The sequence below is a fragment of the Apostichopus japonicus genome, chromosome 12 (genome assembly GCF_037975245.1).
Source record: "Apostichopus japonicus isolate 1M-3 chromosome 12, ASM3797524v1, whole genome shotgun sequence".
Lineage (NCBI taxonomy): Eukaryota > Metazoa > Echinodermata > Holothuroidea > Aspidochirotida > Stichopodidae > Apostichopus > Apostichopus japonicus.
Window position 1 is genome coordinate 24,164,052 of NC_092572.1, and position 21,280 is coordinate 24,185,331.

At 37.5% G+C, this 21,280-nt stretch overlaps 1 protein-coding gene across 6 annotated transcripts in view; it reads right to left on the reverse strand.

Moving 5' to 3' along the window:
- The window catches only part of LOC139976947 (nephrin-like), a 157,158-nt gene that overhangs the window by 36,385 nt on the left and 99,493 nt on the right, over nucleotides 1-21,280 (reverse strand). For all 6 annotated transcript variants that reach the window (XM_071985846.1, XM_071985847.1, XM_071985849.1 and 3 more), the window contains exons 6-8: nucleotides 13,959-14,258; nucleotides 6,228-6,542; nucleotides 5,135-5,443 (exon numbers count right to left, since the gene is read on the reverse strand). In XM_071985846.1, coding sequence (XP_071841947.1) covers nucleotides 5,135-5,443; nucleotides 6,228-6,542; nucleotides 13,959-14,258 — 924 coding nt within the window. The remainder of the gene's footprint in view (nucleotides 1-5,134; nucleotides 5,444-6,227; nucleotides 6,543-13,958; nucleotides 14,259-21,280) is intronic.

Here is a 21,280-nt window from a genome sequence, read left to right on the forward strand (position 1 = left end):
TTTCCTGTAGGTTTCAGTACTAAAATCTGTTAACCATGCACAGATTCTTTGTCCAGACGGTAAAGAAATATTATGCCAAATTTTCCAGAAATGACCTTCTAGGCTTTGTGCATGAGGGTTAAACTACTGATGTGAAAATTGTTTTGAGAAATAAAACGTTTACTAGTCAATTCCTCAGAATAATGACTTCATATGTACAATTGATTTGATGAATTATTCCCATGTTTCCGACTATCAATTGGAACATTTTTATCAATTTTGCTCATGGAGACAATTATGTGCTGTATGAAACAAATTGTTAACTACCAAATAATGCTGTCATTTGATCATGTTTAAAAGGATTGTCTGGTGGCCCAAAGAAGTTACCTTAAAAAATAGTAAATAATTTTCCAAACATGTTGTCAAAGTATGAGAACGCTAATGTTGCGTTTGACAGAGAAACGATTTTTTAATCGTTATGGATAGACATTTCAAATATGATTTGAACAGTACAATACGTGACGTCAGCTCTGCCATAGCAGATTGCGTCATAACCCACCCTCCGCACAGTACCTATACGGTAATCACAACAAAAACAGCGTGTGTATACAGATAAATTTCTTCCTTAATTTCCGGTGAAATTTCTTAAAAATTAGATATGTTTTCAAAACCTCCTTAAGCCACCATGTAGTTGAGCGGTGGTTCCGTGGTCTTTGTGTAACACAAGGTAATTTTTAACAGCAGACTCTGAGTTGTTCAGGCTATACATCGCGCTATCCAGCTCCAACGCGAAAAATGTTCGCATGTAGGCTGTACTCAAACGTTGACAATCGGACAGTTCTGCGAAGCCTAAGCTTTTCAGCGCTATATTCTGCTCTGAGCCTCTGACAACGATTCGATCAATTTCTTCAATAATTTCCGGTGAAATTTCTTATAAATTAGATATAATTTAAAAAACTCCTTAAGCCGCAATATATTTAGTAGATCGGTGGTTTCGTGGTCTTTGTGTAACACAAGATAAGTTTTAACAGCAGGCTCTTCGTTGTTTATACATCGCGGTATCCAGCTCCAGCGCGAAGAATGTTCGCGTGTATAGGCTACTATAACGTTTACAATCGGACAGTTCTGCGATGACATCGATCCCGCCAAGTTTCAACTTTCGGTTTAACGAATACTTTATAAGTTTCCTTTTACTGTTAATTTGATCCGTGAATTTTATTTCAGCGAGTTCGAAGAACAGTTAATGAACTGTGGTTTGAGTGTGAGTGTACTATGTGTAACGCTATACAAGTACACCAACTGAGCATCGTAGTATATACGTTCGCGAGTATGTACGTTATATATATGAGGCAATTCAATGTGCTTACACGTGAGTTAATTTGCTGCGGAATTGGGAGTGCTAACTTCAAGTCGCCTGTTTTGCCTATCTGCAAGCACTACGTCAAACACCATATTGAAGCGTTCGAACAAACGGTACTTTTGGTGAGAAACTGGTGAATTTGAAAACCAGATTTCTACAAGAAGAAAATGTCGAATGGGGACAATTTTTACATGGTTAGAAAGAGAAAAATAATAACTACAAGGACAATGTATCAAAATCTTCCACCAGACAATTCCTTTAAGGGGAGGAGAAGGACAGAGGAAAGTATAAGGGGGAGGGGAAAGGGGAAGGGAGTAGGAGGGAGAGTGGGAGGGGAGGCGGATGGGGAGGGGAGGGAAGAATAATGGGGAAGGGGATGATAAGGTATTGGGAGGGGAAGGCAAAGAGCTAGGTTATTTTCTCACATGCACCTTAGTTAAACTGACTCTCAAATGTTTACAATCTTTACAGGCAAAGATGCCCATGATTGACTACATAACCATAGGATGATTACAATTGTATGGAAAGGTGCAGCAATTCAGGATGATTCCAATGCTGGTTATAGACACTTTAATACCCATTTATACATTATGATTTTCAAAACAAGTACATCACAATAAAACAAAAAAACCCACATACAACATCAAGTGTGATAAGCACAATCATTGTGGCACCTAGCTTTTACATACATTTACGTATCTGTTTGCGTATAGGTTATGTTATAAAGGACTTGTAAAAAAAACATCATTAGCAATTCAATATCTTAAAGTTTGGAAACAATTCAGCTATTTCTATTCTAATTCTGCATGATATCGCCCAGAAGGCAAGGAGGGTTTAATTAGACAAAGAAGGAATTAGGTAATAAGATGTTTTTGAAGAATGGGGAAGAACATCTTTGCAAATATTAAATCTTCAATATTTATCTATCCGTGAATATTCTTGCTATTTGTAGCATATATGAGTAAGACACATAACCCTAAATGTCTGGCTGGAACGTCCCTCCCACCCCCCCTCCTCCACCACACCCCTCGCATATATTTCATACATATTTCATTATTGCTTAAATACTGCAGCAAACTGCGTTTGTCATTTCATCCTGTTTTCATCATGTGGCTCACAACAAGCAGTGTGGATGGAAGGTTTTTAATTTGAAACAGGACAGCGCTCCTCGTGACAAACGATATGGAAGTGTGCATACACACTGTTATTATGACTGAACCATAGCAGGTGGTTAAGTTGTAATCAAATATGCATAAAGGACAAAAAATAGAAAAGGAAAACCCTGTTGTTTTTCCCCAAGATGCTATTTAGTTGCTCAATACCGTAGGACATCAAGCGCAGATATGAAGCCATGAGTAAGCAATTTCCAAAGTTCTCCAATTATCAAAGATGCCGCTCGTCCGGATTAATGGTGTTAGTTAAAGTTTGGTGTTGAGTTACATCTGGTGCAGTCATTTACTGTCCAGAGTAACAATGGCTGGTGATCAACTTCATGGGTGTTAAACACCACCAAAACTAGGCCATATGTTTAATTACATTTTTGGGGGTGAAGATAGGATATCCCCCTGACAGAGAAAGAAAGTATTTGCAATTTGTTACTTTTAGGCTGTCAAAGCATGTTAATAATGCAAGCTAGTGACAATCTTCATTTGGAGAATTTTTTTTTTATCATTGATGGAACTCGTACATGCACCATGTTTGTAATCCCTCTGGGTATATAAAATGTGCTCAGAATGTAAAGTATGACCTGTATTCTTCTATGTGTATCTTGTTATAGAAAAAACTAGTACGTAATATCCCTCTGGATATAAGAAATGTGCTCAGAATGTAAAGTATGACCTGTATTCTTCTATGTGTGTATCTTGTTATAGAAAAAACTAGTATGTAATATCCCTCTGGATATATGAAATGTGCTCAGAATGTAAAGTATGACCTGTATTCTTCTATGTGTGTATTTTGTTATAGAAAAAACCAGTATGTAATATCCCTCTGGATATATGAAATGTGCTCAGAATGAAAAGTATGACCTGTATTCTTCTATGTGTGTATCTTGTTATAGAAAAAACTAGTATGTAATATCCCTCTGGATATATGAAATGTGCTCAGAATGAAAAGTATGACCTGTATTCTTCTATGAGTTTCTATAGAAAAAACCAGTTGTAAGGTAGTAATAATTATTAGGGTAACTATATTCACAGGAGACTAACAGTTTTCTTTCATGGGTGGTGTGGTGTGCTCCTATTTTATTGTTTAAAGCTATGAGACTTTATATCTTAGAACAATTCCTTTCACCACGATACATGCTCTCTGTATTGTACTGAATCCAATTAAATTTCATTTCATTTATTTGTTTTTTCTCAATATACGGTACATTGTATGTCATACAAACGTTTACAGATATGAAATTGAGTATAAAGAGAAAGGAAGTGATCTAAAAACCTGAAAGGCTTATCGAGTAGAGCCACTCCCTAAAGAAGGAAAATAATTAAGTTATCAGTGTTAACGATATAAACAAACTAAGATTTCTAAAAAGTATTATGGATCAATAATCACTTATGTAAACCTCGCTTAATTGACGTTTAAAGGAACGTGGTGACTGAGAATCATTTTAGATCATGATGATTAAGTAGATAATTCCAGCAAGTGTTTGCCCGATAACGTATACTCTGTTTACTCAGGTTACTATGGAGAAAAAGTCTATGTATGTAACCAGCCTGTCTTGTATTATAATCATGGATTTCCTTATTAACAGTGAATAAATTTTTACATTTTTACAATTAAATTTGTTTTGAACATTGTGAAAAAAGAACACAAATATATGAAATGAAATGTGTGTTAATTAAAAACTCAATGCATATCGTCTGATCTGCCTACTGTAAAATATGTGATATTTCCATTTTTCTTTCTGATGTGGGGGGGGTATGGGGTTGGGGGAAGGGTGGGAGAGGGTGTGATGGTGGGGAAGGAGGGAGAGTGGGGTAAGTGTGCCAGAATCTAATATTATGATACAAAAACTGACAGTTTGTTACACTTTTTGCAACTGCAGAAGTTAGAGAACTTGCGACAGCTTACAGCCAGCTATTTTACCCCATTAACTGTTACGGGTTTGGCAAATACACTGTAAAACATCCACAAAGTAGGCTGTCGGTTGGGTTCGACAGGTTTTAACCGCAGTTTTCGTCCTTCTATAGAACTCCATTTTGCTAACCTATTTGAAAAATGTCAAGACATTTTATGATGCCAACTGATAGACCTAAATCCTTTCTCTTTATACTCAATTTCATATCTGTAAACGTTTGTATGACATACAATGTACCGTATATTGAGAAAAAACAAATAAATGAAATGAAATGAAATGAAATAAATTGTGTCCTTCAACTTTTCCACAAGAATTAGATGTTGCCCAGAGTAATTAGACAATTGTAATTACCGGAATTCCCTACCCCCTTCCCTTAATCCTCTCTTTGTCCGTCCACTGTTTATCTCCTACCTCTCCTCTTCCCCTGTTGGTTTCTTTCTTTCTTCTCTCCATACCTTGTCTGTTAATCCCCTTACATCTATCTCTTTGTGTTCACCATGCTCATTAACCTGTCTGTATTCTGTGATGTTTTTGTCACTTAATTCTGTTACTGTTACTTGTCATTTAGCCTTTGAAGAAAATCCTGCTAGGATCGAAACCTCAGGCCAACTTACTTTTACACATTCTCCTACACAGGCTCTCTAGTGGATAAGCAGTTTCCTAACAGTTTTATTTTAGTTTTATTTCTCATCTTCCAAGAACTATCTTATACTCACACATGACTGCAAGTTCGACGGCCGAACTGTAAACTCCGCCTCCGATTCCGTTACTGGCGACACACCTGTAACCTTTAGCATCACTTATTTGCACCTCCTCAAAGACCAGCCGCCACTCGTTTGCTCCGTTCTTCTCCCCGTTGGTGTGGTTGTAAGTGACCCACTGGGTGGAGCCCGACTCCTGTACCTCCCATTGGATTAATTTGTCCGTCATGGGGTTCGCCTCTGCTTGGCACGATATGATCACTTTCCTACCGATCCTGATACCAGATTCAGGGGTCATAGATATGCTGGTTATAATCGGCTGATCTGAAATAAGTATGATTGCCGGCGTTTTAAGACGACAGTTTCGTACGAGTTAAACAGTCTCAAAACCCTGCAGTTATGCAACAAACTGAGATATTAGCTATGTCGGTGTATTTATAACTAGTTAATTTTATGTGAAAGTAAAAAATTAATTAATTAATAAGAAGTTTTACAGTTTGATTTATTATTTTTTACAATTCACTTGTCATTCAAATTGTCTATCGTTTACAAGATCTTCAGGAAAAGACTTCTGAGGATATTTAATCCAAATCGTGTACAGTGTAAAGGTTATGAAAATTCAAAAAAATTTAAGACAATTCAAAAACAATGGCCATCCTGTGACAGATGTATGCAGTGAGTGGTTCATTGACCGATAAATATACCACTTAAGATCCCTGCATACCAAATGTCACCACAGAGCATTCCGGAAGTCCATATTAGGGCGTGGGGTGGGGTGGGGTGGGGATACCATGTATCAGAAATGAGAAGTTTCTCTTATTAACTCACTATCCTTCTTCCTTGATCTTAGTAAAGTCTCAAAGGGCTATGAATGTCTGCTCTAAAAGATTCAGGCAGTTCAGTCTGCTCCATGGGACAGCTTTTTACACATATCAAGCCCTACCTCCCACATTCGTTTCACGGGACTGTGGCGGCCAAACCATACCCTGAATTTTTCTTTTAAATTTATTCGTTTACTGCTTTTTATTTACTTTGTGAACAGCAATTGATACAAAGCCATGGCATTCTATCGCACCATGTAGCAATTGGCCAAGGTTGAATTACTCACATTGAATGTCCAAATTGCATAGTTCACATGGCGCGGCGGGACAGACTCCCATCCTATCCTCGATGCAGCATGAAAAGGCGAGAGGTCCATTCTCACGGCGGATGCGAGAGCTGGTATAATCCAGACGGGTGATCAAACCGGGGTAACCCAAACCGGTGTATCGCTCCTCTCTGGGGTCCACGGCTAGCTGCGTGCCATTCAACGAGAGCGTCAGGCCGAGAGCGGGGTTACTCGGTCCCACCTCACACGTCACCGAGACGATGTCCCCGTCTCGCACGGCTGGGCAGGACGTGAAGTGAAACATTCTCGGACAATCTGGAATGGACGAGGATGGAAAGACAATACAGCGTAATTAATCCATAAAGTTCTGTAATCAAGTTCTTTCAGTTATCACAGTTCCATATGAAGTGTGGGAGTTGTGCTCAAAAGGATAGTTCGGAGGTGACAAAAATGTGTTTTTGACAACGATAGTTCGACGGGGAGAAAAAATATCTTTTTTTTTTTGACAAATGAAGGTAGGTAGAAACTTCTATTAGGCTTATTAGTACTGGGTTGCTAATGACCAATCTAATTACTTGTAAATTATCACTGCGATATAATGATTAGCTAGAGATATTTAACTCCCAGAGATAATTAATCTAAGATACCAGGTATAGATACCAGGTACAGATACCAGGTATGATACCAGGTATAGATACCTGGTACATAGTGATGGAAGTTGTGATCATAGATCATCAATTAATATGATAATAACTGTAACATTTTGATTGATTTAGAACAGGGGCTTAGCCAGTATGCAGCACTGTAGGCCAGGGCCTACACTTTTTTGGCCAAGTTATCTTTTTCTTTAAAAACACCCATAATTCAAATCCATAAACTTGCTGGACGAGTTTAAGAGTCTAGACAGGAAAAACCAATTGAAATGAATGTAGCAAGAATATGGCTAAATTACTGGCTATAGTTGTATCAAAGACATTTCTGGCCTAGATCTTTGTATCTACATGTATCAGAAGTTGAAAAGTAAGACTACTGTGTACATGTACATTGCTAATTTTAAATACATTATGTAGTATTCAATTACGTACTATTTTAACTTGTTTGTTTTTGGGGATTAAAAGTGATATTGAATGAGGTGTCTCAAGTTAGCAAGAGGCCGGGGAACCAGAACGAACACTCGTGAAGGGCAGCTGTTTCCGGCCATCTGGGGGATTTGTAACACCAAAAATTTTCTTGTACGCTCCGCGCCAACCGATGGTGGCGCTTCGCTCAGATAGTACACCTTTGTAAATCCATTTGAGTATATCAAGGAATTGATATGCTAAAATTATTATATCTCTCCCTGCTTAAGACATGATCTACATAATGGATTAATTTAGGCAGAATTTTAGGCTGAGAAAAAAGAAATATATATGAGTACTTTTCCCATTCCCGTTTTAATATATATATGCTAACTCTCTGGAACGCTCCTTTAAGGCTACATTGATAATGAATATGTTAATAGCTCCTCATTGCAGGCCTAAATGGTCATGTTACTCCATTGTTCTAATAACTTCTAACAACTCAACCGATACTTGTCCTTTACCTCACAACAGAGCACCTTATACTATAAGACATTCAACACCATGCATTGCTCCTTGACATGTATGTACTTCACTGTTAACATGTGCTTTGAGGCCATAAAAAAAATAACAATGTTATGTTTTCCTAAATTGAGTTGTGTGTGTTGCATCTGAGGACTGACCTAATGACCTATGTACTAGACTATATACTTCAGTCACTTTAATTGATGCCCCTGAGATGCTGAAAGTCTCATCTCTCAAACACTGTAAGTGTAATAGAAGTACAAAAACCCAGACTGAAAGCAGTACTTATTAAACAATTTACATCTTATTTATCATTAATAATGTGCCCTAAGTCATCTATCTACCTAATTAGAATAATCGAATAGCCCTGCACCCCTCTTACAAATCTTCAGAAGTATGCGACTCCTCTTAAATTCACAGGTACTGGATTAGAAAGATAAGTTGGATCCCCTATCATATAACATCTACTCAAATTGTCTCATTGTGTTTTTTAATTTTTTTTTTTTTTAAATTTTTAAATTTTTTGTTACCAAAATCCTCTATGATGGCCTTGCGGATTTAACCAGTTAGCCTGTATTATAAAAGAAGTAATCTTTATCACTTCTGGTAGAGTTGGCATTTTTCAAGGTAATTCTCAGCGGGTGATTAAACCAGGGAGATCTGCTGAGGCTTCCTGATTATACCTACAGGTTTACTGGTCTGGTCGAATCTTCACTTGTAATATCATCAAAGGGAAAAGCAATTTCCTACAGAGATATATATGGCCTGCTCATAAAAGACCTGCAGGTAAATTAAAACCTACGACTGTTACATTCGCCATATATATATCGAAGCTGAAACCCTATACAGTCCTATCGCAACGATAAACCTCACAGCCTTTGGCTCGATCCGTTCTTTAATGGGTGTATAGGATAGGAGCCTTTCTCAAATTAAACAAGACCCGGCGAGGAATATGGTCATGTTTTTCAAAGACTCTATCCAGGTTTACGACGGGAGAATAAAAGATTCCGGTGATCATGAGCCGTCTCGCAGGTTGCATCGAACATTAAAAAAAAGAAAGAAGAAGACGAGAAAATCTACCGTCTGTTTTTGTAATCTTGTAAAATTGTTTCCGTTCTTAGGCCTCTTTTCAATTTTATGGCGATCGGTGAGTACGAGCCGGGGAACCTAGGCAATCACACAGCTCCCTCGTCATCGATTCTTTGACAGTTTTAAAATCTCTGGGACCCCTTCAGACCGAGATTCTGACTTTGGAAAAGAGTATATGTAGATACGGTACGTATCTTGAGTTGAAGTTACACAGAGAGGCATGTGCACTTTACCATGCATAGAGTGTGATAAGGATGTGAGGCCTGTCCTTGTAAAGGGGTTTGTCTTAACCAAATAGAGGAGGCCCTCACTTAACATTCATAATGAACAAATTTACTATAAGTGTGCAGGAGTAAATTACAGTTCACCACCAGAATGGAAAACCAGAAAATAAACACATTTGGGGGTTCCAATGTACAAACATATTCATAGTGTGGTAAGCCATACATGTTAATATATGTTCTACTATCATGTCTGAAGAACCACTCCCTTCTTTCACCCCCCCCCCTCCACCACCACCCCCAGCCCAAACCTGGCCTCACTCCAGAAGCATCAAGAATCAGATCAAGACATAGCAACAGCTATTCCCCCCCCCCCCCAAACTCCCCTTCATTTTTTTTTGTATAGAGCATAATATGTGAAGAAGAATCATTATTCTTTGTAACATTTACACTAAGGACACCCCTTCCATATTATTTTATATTATTTGCCTTGGGCCCTGGGGCTGTAGCCTACCCCCTCCTCTAGCTGAATTCTCTTTCATCAGGCCTGCCTCGGTGTTCCAGGCGTAACTCGAGAGCAATTCTGGACTGATTTGCAAGTTCTTCATATAGTGAACATTATTAACCTTTTTCACGGTCCGCAAGTTGAGACAAAATTAAGTGCGGGACACTGGGAATTAATTGAAACTGCTTTATAAGTGGTGACTTAAAATAACAGAACCTATACATGCAGTTTTTGTTACAATACAAATACAAATTTACAATATACAATATACAAAAAAAAAAAAATACAAATACTGCAATGTTCTCAACTAATTAGAATCTATCAAGATACATGTCTTTGAATATGTTTGTGCAATAGGCATGAGATATTTGGTCTAGAGGTGACCTAACCTCCTCATTTCAACCACCAGCTGTGAGTCCATCAACTGTAAAATATCCACATGCTTGGATGCACTTAAAGGCTTTGAAGACTCGCCCCAAACCGTGTGCGGCCATCTGAAAAAGTTAACTTTCTGTTGCTTTACAGTGTTTTCATGCTCACATTATAAATGTTGAATATCTGGAAAAGTAGCTATATAGAAATAGCACTCATCTTTTGTGTTTGTCTTTTTGTCTTGAACTATAAAATATCAAATCAGAACTACAACTGGTATGAAATCTTGCCCACGAAAGGTAATGAGGGCGGTATTGAAGAACTTAGCATGCATAGACTCCGGATATGCTGACCTGACTAATTAACTTTGACTTCGGCTTTGAGTACAGCGTTTCCGTATGCTGCCGTGTGAGTCGAAACTAACTGTAATAGTAATTACCGATTTTGCGATCCGTCTTATAGCCATTGCAATAATATAATTATAATGTAATAATATACATTAATATAAATAAATTGCGATCCCCCTGACGATTTTGCAAGGTCATGAAGAGCGAATCCATAGTTTTCCCTTCCGGGAAACCACAAGGACTGAAATCTTGACTACAGTGACCTTTTAATAAACTATAACCGAGCATTACCAGATTTGTACGAGGATCCCAACAAGGTCATATAACGGTAGAAGGAAAAGAACTTCTACCAGTCAACCGTGTCTAATTAAAATCTAACATCTCTTCCCTTTAAGGATCGGCGATCCGGAGAAAGAGGTCGGCCAGTAATGAAAACTAGGTCAGGTTAAACAAGTCTTGGACCTCCCAAATTCCTTTCTCTAAATATTAATTCTGTGCCAAAAACTATCGCAAATATTATTAGACTCACAGGCCCTGAGTTAATAGCAGATTTTTTGCAAAGAATTTTTTTCTTCTTTTTTTGTGACTTTTTGACACCTACACAGAATGCGTGACAATGCCTCTTATAACAGTACAGTCCTGTTATGAGTCCTTTCTTATTGCAAATGACAAAAGAAACTTTAACGAGACATTTCCGATTTGCTGTTTGCATTCGATGTGGTAAAAACCACATGAAAGGGTATAGTCAGGCCAATAATATAAAATAATATGGAAGGGGTCCTTAGTATATATATGTTACAAAGAATAATGATTCTTCTTCACATATTATGCTCTATACAAAAAAAATGAAAGGGTATAGTCGCGTCTCTGTGACGTATAGGTAATGTCGATCTTAGAATCAAATGTTATCATAATCAGGGAATGTCTGAGCTAGGTGTCGTAGTGTGGTTAGGTTTGTGGGTTTTATTTCTTGAAATTATACAACTTTGCGTTTTAGTACCAATTTGCACAAATTGCATAATACTTTGATATGTGTTACCATCTGGATGAAGTATTCCCTCTTTCAATAGCTCACATGATCCATTTATAATGGGCCTACATTTGGGGAAACAACAACCCAAAATCTAGAAGGTTAAATGTTTAAGTTGGCCAGTACGATTTTTGAGTAGGTTTCGATTTAAGTTTGTTGTTACAAAGCAGCTGTCACAAAATTATGGTTTCCATTTGTACATATGGAAAATCTAGGCCAATTTATCATATTTAAATAATTCACGCAAACTGCTACATGAAGGTGACGACCTAAGATAGATCGTGACCTAAAGTTTATCTGCCTTCATTAGGATAGGATTGTTCAAAACTGAAAAGCCAAGTCAAAATGTCTTTACATACTTGCAATACTTTGTACTAATTCTATACATTACATGATTCTGATCACACTCTCTCTCCCAATACTGACTTCCCCCTTCCCCCTCCCCCCTTCGTCTTGCAATAATTCCATTCTCCACTCTCCCCTTGGGCTTCCATCCTCCTTATGGATACCCATATTCACTCTGAGCAGGGTCAGGGTTAGAAAAAACATCGCGGTCTACTACTGAAAGTAGATCACAGTGTACCAATTTCAGCAGTGTTTACCAAAATCTTGGTCAGGCTTACTAAAACTGGAAAACCGGAACACACTGGTAAGCAGTTTGGCCCATAATTGCTTACTAACATTTTTCGCTAATTTCCAACGCTGAGCATTGTGTACTCAGTAATGACTATGAATATGCTATATATGTTATGATGGAGACCTCATTTCAGGTAGAGATTATTCCAGTGAGCAACTGGCTGACTCCATTAAACCCATCCCCATCTATCCCCTCCCCTTTCCCTTCCCACCCATCCCCCCTACAGCTGGTCTTCCAGGATATTATTACCTCCCTCTCCTCCCCTTTATCATTAAACCTACCTGACATTGACATTCAACAGATTACCTATAATCTTTGTCATGAAATGATAATTTAACTAGAATCGCACAAATAATCATGGTCTACTATCATCAGAGCCTGTTAATTTATTGTGCGTAGTAAGGGATAGAGAAAAAAATCTTTTCAAAGCTATAGATACAAGTTTGTTGTCACCTTCACAGTGACTGAACAGCAAATTCAGACAAAGGACAGGAATTTCTCAATTCATGCATGAAGAAAACAAGTAGGGTGCCATGCAGTGGTACTGTCGCACGCTATGCTATATATTAAAATACTATACTATATAATATGTATAAAATATATGTATATATATATATATATATACCTTTAATACAAAGTAATAAATTACCATACGGTGATGCCTGAGACAGATGCACGGAGTAATATATCCACATTGCATTTCAAATTTAATTTTATCATCCATCCAAATTGGTCAAATAAAATACAAATTGTAAAAGATGTAGGCCTAGCTAGCAGTTTTCTTTTGTAAACAGCAACCATTTACTAGTTTATATCAGACAAAAATTCAGCTCCTTCAACATTTGATATTAACACAAACTTTGAACACCAAATTATATTCCCTGCATGTAGAAGAACAAATGAAGTTAAAGTATTTAAGTGATAATTTTATGGGCGATGCAACGATAGTAAGGACCTTCGTTATGAATAGGCTATTCAGCTAAGATCCAAACACCACAAGAAAAAAAAAAAAAAAAAAAACTTCATTCTGAGTTACATATTGCATGATGCCAAAAAAAAAAACACCACTTGGGTGAGATATACCATCAAGAAACTGTAACAGTCCTGGGTATTAGCCCCAATATTTTAGCATGCTAAAACCCTGGATGTGTTTGGCATTGTACATGGTTGTTTTGCTGTTTTGACCTTGTTCGACCCCAAATGACCTTCGACCTTCACCTAGAGTAGAACCTTTAAGATCCAGGATAGAAATTTACTTGAATTGAATTAATATTACTTTTCTTTTATTAATTTCCATTTAGTATCACATTCAAGTCAATTGTCAAAACAAGCAGACCGTTTAATAAATAAATCGTAGATTCGTTTTAATATCAAAACTTCATCAGCCCGCTTGTTGTGGGACCAGCACAGATTTGTAAAGGAAAGCACAACATGAATACTTCCACCTCCGTTTAAGTCTTTTTTTAAATTTAAACAATCAACTCCATAGTTATAACACTAGACACTCAACTGCCATTCATTTGGATTACCCACAATTAGTTTTAAATACTAAGTCTGTAAGATTTACTGGTGCCACATTTTGGAATACTCTCGAACCCAAACTTAAAAAATTACCAGCCTTATCAATATTCAATAAGCAACTGAAGCTATATTTATTAAACAATGATTTTTAATATATATACGTTAAAGTTTTCACATTTTATAATGCTACTTGTGCATCCCGTTCGGGAAGTGGGGGGGGGGGGGTGTAGTTAGCGTATTGTATTTAATTTTTCCATGGTGAATCTGCACTTTATGAGTGCATAAGCATAGCTTTTTTCAGATTTTCCATGCTTTTTTTCTTTCTTTGATATTGGTATTATTCATTATTGTAAATGTAATTGTAAAAAAAGAAAAAAAGTGAAATAAACGAAACAAAACAAATAGTGCCAGAAGAGGGTAACTTACACTTGATATCTAGCGTCACCGTAGCCTGGAGATCATTATAGTCCGCCACCACGCAAGAGAGTTCCCGTCCGTTATATTCGGGTGTCGGATAAAACTGTAAGACGCTGGAGGTGGTGTAGCGGTCCACGCCGTAATCAAACGTCCCTTGAGTGGCGTTGGCCGATACATTGATACGACCGTCTATCATCCAGCTGATATTAGGGGCGGGGTAACCATTGTGGGCGGAGCAAGCGAACCTCACGCCTTCTCCTTCCCTGATGTTCCCAGGCAGCTCCACCATCTCTGGTTCGTCAGGTGGTCCTGAAGAGAGAGAATACCAAGGAAAACATAACTTTCATTCAATGAATCAATCAATCAAGGATATTCACAGTACACTTAAATTCATGCAAAGATAGCTCCTGCAACAGGTGGGCTTCGAGAGATTCTTGAATATTTCATACGACTGAAATTCTTAGACGATAATTATGTCTGTTCCATATTGTATATTATTATTATATTATCTAAACAGACAAGCTTGTCTATGATGTCATGTGACTTGGAGCAAGCTTGTCCATGATGTCAGGTGACTTGGAACAAGCTTGTCTATGATGTCAGGTGACTTGGAGCAAGCTTGCCCATGTCAGGTGACTTGGAACAAGCTTGTCTATGATGTCAGGTGACTTGGAGCAAGCTTGCCTATGTCAGGTGACTTGGAGCAAGCTTGGCTATGATGTCATGTGACTTGGAGCAAGTTTGCCTATGATGTCAGGTGACTTGGAGCAAGCTTGCCCATGATGTCAGGTGACTTGGAACAAGCTCGATAGCTGACATCTTACAGAATCTATAAAGAAGTGCCAAACCCCTTGTATACAGATTCAATTCCCCACATTTTGATCCGCTCATTTTTGTCTTTTGGAGTCTTTTGGAGTTCTTTCACTGGTTTACATTTTCTTTCCTTTTTTTTTGTTATCCATTTATATGACACTACTTATCCTCATTGTCAAATCATACAAATTGATAGAATGAGACTTTGCTTTTTACAAAAGGGGAGAGGGGTGGGAAAAGCTGCTTTATTCAAATTCCTTTTATGTAGTAAATATATATAAAAATAACTCCTCACAATGGCAGGTTACTATCTTACAAGGTCTGTAGTAAAAACCTTGAAAATGATAAACAAAAGAGGTGTCAAGGTTTATATAACATTTTTCTAAGGGGGTTATGGTTAAGGGGCATTAACGGCCACCTGCTGGCTCAGTTGAAAAATTGATTTCCATCAACAGATCTGCAACGTTCCACTGAACATGCACAATCTTTACGAAAGCCTATCATGAATGGAATCACTAAATTCCATTAATTCATGAATGCGAAGAGAATAACAAATTGGCATCAAAGAGGCCCAACAATGGCTTTAGTAGCCAATGGGACTATATGCATGCTACCTCACATATTCTGTTTGACGATGTTTATCGTAACCTTGCCAGACTATCCTTTGAAATTACTGGGCAAAAAAGTGGGAAAAAAGAGAGATTGCGATCACTAGATCAGACACAAAAAGTGTCTTTTGTTTTCTGTTTTTAATAAACCAAAATTTTCTTGATAAACCTGTAGTCAATTCCCACAAAAATTGTATCCCCGGATGACATTGCATGATGCAATCACCAATCACACGTAACACTTAATTGGTTCTAAATTTTTTAATGAACCCCCAACATATATATGTATAAATAAATATATATATATAGATATAGATATATATATATATCTATATCTATATATATATTTATAGAATTGAAAACATAATATTATATAAACTGGCTAATCGAGATGGAAAAGTGCAGTACGTTTCTGGTAACATACTAAGTAGTTTATGGTGTACTATTGTTAATATGACTTAGAATGTACTAATTAATGATGTTTAATACACAGCTGTATATACACATGTAGATGTTGTTTTTACTGATCCCTCAAGTATAAAGCAGCCAATAGCACCTGGATCATACAAGAGTATCATTATTGTAGACAAAATCCTTACAGGGTTAAATCAAGCTTATAAACAGCTTAGTGATGATTATACAGAGAATAAACTGTTGTAATGGCTGACCTGGTCTATTATACTCTGTGGTTTTATTTTTCTTGCTTTCTTAATTTTTTTGTGTGTGGAGAAATCAAGGTTTCAAGGAAAGTGTATTCTGAGGGATATGTTTTAATCCGTATCCAAATAATGGAATGGACCAAAATCAGTGGATTATACCTAACTCCATGCAGTGGGTGGTTGAGCAATGGTATAGAGGGTATTATATCCATCCCAAGTGGCCATCAACTAGGACAATTAAGTGCTAGCTATCGATGTTACTAAGATCCATACTTATATCGCAAGTATGAGCAATAACGTTTTTGCTTCTTTTTTTTACATTTAGTTTTTCCACAAATTTATTTAGACACCTCTGTAAAGTATTGTGGCTCCTCTCAAAGTTCCCTGGCGCAACACCATATTAAGGTTTTAGCCTAATTATCACGACATTCATTGATATGCAGGCGTAAAAAATTAATTGCACAAGCATATCAATTAGAGTATGTTAACACTTGCCATCCTCCAATCTTAATAATGTGTTTCCTAAAACGCCAAATATATCACTTCACTTGGTCTTTTATGTTCACCTTAGATCCTCAGCGGGCGGCGCAATCAGGCAGTTTGGTAGAATGAACACAGCGACTGGTCTCGTCGATGTTTAGACATGTGATCACGGTTACGTGCACCCTTGTGATTAGTTGCATGTGTATACTCTACAGCAAGAAACAGGACCACATGACTTCATATGTGTGTCGTCACCCAGCTAGCTAGGGCTTTGCAAAATCCCATGCGCACGACGCCCAGGGCTCCTTAAAACCCTATATTCTGGCTACCTATAAATTCATGGCCAGAAAGGCTGTAACCACCATGCATGCCACCTGCACCATGATCCCACAGAGCAGATTTCACGATTGTTATTTCGATCTCCAAGCCGTCGAATTTTACTATTAACAAACTGCTCACAATTACATGCACAGTGCATGCGAGGCAATATTTACTAAACATCACGCACCAGGAAGTGAAATGTTAACTGTCAATAGGACAATTAAAGTGTTTTCTTCCTGGGACTTTTTCTTTTTACCGACTTTAGATAACGTTTCTTGAAAACCCTCCAGCATTTTTATTTCAGCAATTCATCAGCTTCGGCAGCAAATTTGAAGTATCAAATTATTTAATAAAATGTACAGGACACAATCAAACAGGTTTCATTTCAAAATTCTTCCCACCAAAGAAGTTCTAGCTGTAAAATATATGACATATTCAACACAGAGAGTGGGATTCAACAATTGGGGGGGGAGGGAAGGGGGAGAGGTGGGGCAACTGTAAGACAGACAGCAATACCGTCTGTTACAAAGATCATAGGGAACCAGGGCATAGACTTCAAAACTTGAGAATAAACTTGACTAGATATAGTTACACTAATGAGCTGCAATTGCTAAGGGCTTTTCAGGTTTGAAGAATGCTCAAGATTTAATTAGTCTTCAGAAGTCTACTCCAAAAAGCTGTCTCAAGTATGCTAGAATAATCCACAAGAAGGTCATACATGTGGTATAATGACCTCCATTGTCCTATTGTCCAATTATATCCCAGCTCCGCTCTTCAGGGATGAATCGAAACTCCTGAATACTGTATTTAAGACACAGATTTTACTTTTAAAAAGTTACTTATTTTAACAATGGTCTGCTACCAGTGAAAGAACTACATAATTACTCGCTTATTCACATATATAGTGTGAAGAGCATTAGCCGTACCCATGCAGCAGTCTCAATGGGATACAATCACCATGGCAACACATTTGTGTTTGCTGTATATAGCTCTGTAACTTGAGGGTGCATGGTACTAATACATGCCACATCAACCACATCAGCAGCTAAGACCATGCATGGCATTCTTCTATGGTTCCAGAGTAGTATACAAACTGCTGATACAACTTTGCAGAACTAGTGTAGAGCAATTTGAATAGCATTTTACAATGTGGTACTGGATAAATGCTTCACCTTTCCAAGGGACTGGTGATACACACTTAGCATATTACATTGATCACGCTGTCACAGTCTCGATATGTGGGGAGGGGGAAGGGCGGGGGTGCTACTGGTGTAAAGAGTGGATCTGCAGTTAAGGCACTTCGTTTTCATGTCCAGGCTCTAATATCCTGATTAACTTTTGTTTTTCAATGGGTATCATATGAAACACATAAATGATTTAAAGCCAGTCTGTGCTGGGTAAATAAACACCAACATTAGATTCCAGTAAATAATGGCAGCTCACAAAAAGTTTACCCACCAATTCTCAATCGTTAGTTAATTACTCGTCAAGAGTATGTTCAAATTATTGTAAAACACATCATGTTATTTTGCTTGGCTTTAAAACAATGGGTATCAAATTACATATGAATTTTATCACATGGCGTAAGTAGGATATGAATAACGACAAAGTTTCAATTACGAACATAATTGTCAATTTCAAAGGCGATATGGGTGGTTTAAAAACAGCATATTGTAAATTTGGTGAACAATTTTAACTTTGCAAAACAAAGAAAAGCTTAACCAGATGTTAGATTGAATTTATCAAACCAGGAAATCCAACTTTCTCATATTCATAAGTTCCCAATGACCTTTGACGATTTAATTATTCATCAAAATTTGATTAAATTCACACCAATTTTTATTTTTATATGTTTAAACGATTACAATACTCACATGCAAACAGTGTAACTGTTTGGAAAAAAAGTTGATACGTCATTTAACTTTGACTTCATTTCATACTTTTGAAACAAAAACTTAAATTCAGCCAATGGCATCCATTGTTATAAATATTTTCTTTGGATCAAACCATTGGTTATTAAGAATAATACAAAGTTGCAAAATGCCTCTTTCAAGGACAATGTGTTTAAAATCATTGTTCCTCCTAACACCAGTAAAAGTAGTTTCAGGCTGCCATCTGCAGAAGAAACAATTTCAATGTTTCACTGACAAAACGACATTGGTAACTTTACATATTTCATGACTAATGTACATATTAGTTATCTTTAAATCCTGTAGGTAACTCAGAAATTCTGGGAGGGCAAGGAGGGGGTGGGGGATCTTATAAGAGGATAGATAAACAACTGATACAGAATGGATGATAGATATCTTGCTGTGAAGGTTAGGTCACAGTTACAAACCACCACAAATAACAGGCTTATCCTGCCAGTAGGGAGTCACTGACTGCTCGGCTGCAACTTGTGATGTGTTTACGTACAAGTCGTTGTGATAACACTGACAGGAACTATGCATGGCCAAGCAGGCAAATCCATAATATGCGGAAGGGCAGTGGGGGGGGGGAGTTATTGATTTCCTGACAACATTGATTCGGTATAAGGATTCACTGGCACATTGGCTTCAATTTAAGCTTGTCATATTGCACTGAGCAGTTGTCATGGTAACAACTCTGCTTCTAATTCTAAGGATGGGATTGGGATGGCTGAGCAAGCTTATTTCAGAAGGAGTTGGAAGTTGACCTCTGAAAATACCATGAAGGCTTTTGTAATAAGACAGAATTTAAAAAAAAATCACAATGTATGCTAACATATAAGGCCAGCTGTTTGATATAAACTATGGGATGCCAATCCAGCAATCATATTCGGAATTAATTTATTGTGACTGAGACATCTTTGCCAAACAAGAAACTCTAACAGCTATTAAATTAGATCTTTGTCCTGTTTAGCAGACATACCCAACTTTTAAATGTCTTGTCTTGGGAAAGCTGTCATTTTGGTAAATTTGTGATGTCATAACGCCACTATAGAATCTGATACCTATTAATTACTTCAATATGTTTCTCTCTTCATACATTCAACCGTGAATCGTTAACAGGATGTTTGACGATGAAACTAATGCCATCATTAGTTCATGTTAAGAGGTTCAATATATATATATTAGCTTCACATGTTTTCAAAACCAATCTCCATCGCATAATATAAAGCCCCCTCCCCCCTTAAGAAAAAGGTAATAAATGAAGAAGGAAACATAACATTTGGAGGACAAGTGGCTAGATGATTTCATATTTAGACGTGATCAAGTCTTCAGCCTTGTGTGTTAAGGAACATACCATCTGTGATATCATATAAATAGCCTTCTTTGGCTGCGGTTTGAGGAAATTGACCATGACAGTCACAGTCGAATAAATTATATCGTATAGACCAATATAATGATGGTGGTTTTGTCTGTGGCTCCTTGAAGGTTAAATCATAACACCTCAAACTTGCTTGATTTTTAATTAAACACACAAGTTTTTTTTAAATTTAAGAACAGTCTGTATGCATGTTGTCACCAATATTGATTCATAATTTTCCAGAGCAAATTCTGGTTTCAACACGGTCTTGCAGAGCCAGGCGCGTAGCCAGGAATTTGCCAAGGGAGGGGCGAAACAGTAGATTCGCATTGCAAACTATCTAAGCGTAGCGCCACCGTGGTTGGCACGAAGCGTACAAGAAAAGTTCCGCTGAAAATGCCTCCCAGATCGCTGGAAATGGCACTTCCCAGGCGTTGTTAGTTGCATCTTAGCATTTTCTCTTTTGAAAATACTAGCGATATCATAAAAACATTTAAAAAAAATATAAAAAATATGCTCAAGGGGGGGGGGGGGCGGCTGCCTCCCTTTGCCCCCCCTTGGCTACGCGCCTGTGCAGAGCCAGGAATTAATGAGAGGATCTTAGGATCGGATCACACCAGGGGATCGTTCCACTCAAAAACAGAACGATTTGACATTTTCACAAAGAGAAACATTGAGAGATATATTTATTTGCCTGCAGATTCCAATCTACTATTGATACTAAAAAAAGGCCCAGAATGACTCCATTTGGTACTAGCGGTTTTCCGCAGCTACCCGTTGGTCCTCCTCCATGTATATACATATCAATTAGGGGAAGCAAACAGGGCTAAGGCTACTACAGTGTCCCTTCTGACAGCCAAGGAATTGATTCTGACAAAATGTAGATAACATTCCAGCAGTGTTTTGAAATTCTAGACGAAGCTGAGCTGGTTTGCGGGTCCATTATTTGTGATATGAGAAAAACAAGAGGTTGACTTCTCTTATAGATACTAGTTAGCATCAATACACACAGCTTATGAACAGCTAATGTAAATAATACTCTGAAATCTACAATTCTGTCGCAAAAGGAAAAAAAAATCCATCCTCTTTTTATACATTTTTATCTCTGGTCTAATCCAATTTGTATAAATTCTCCTGCTGTTTGAATCTTCCATTTATTTTCACTTATATGATACTTTTT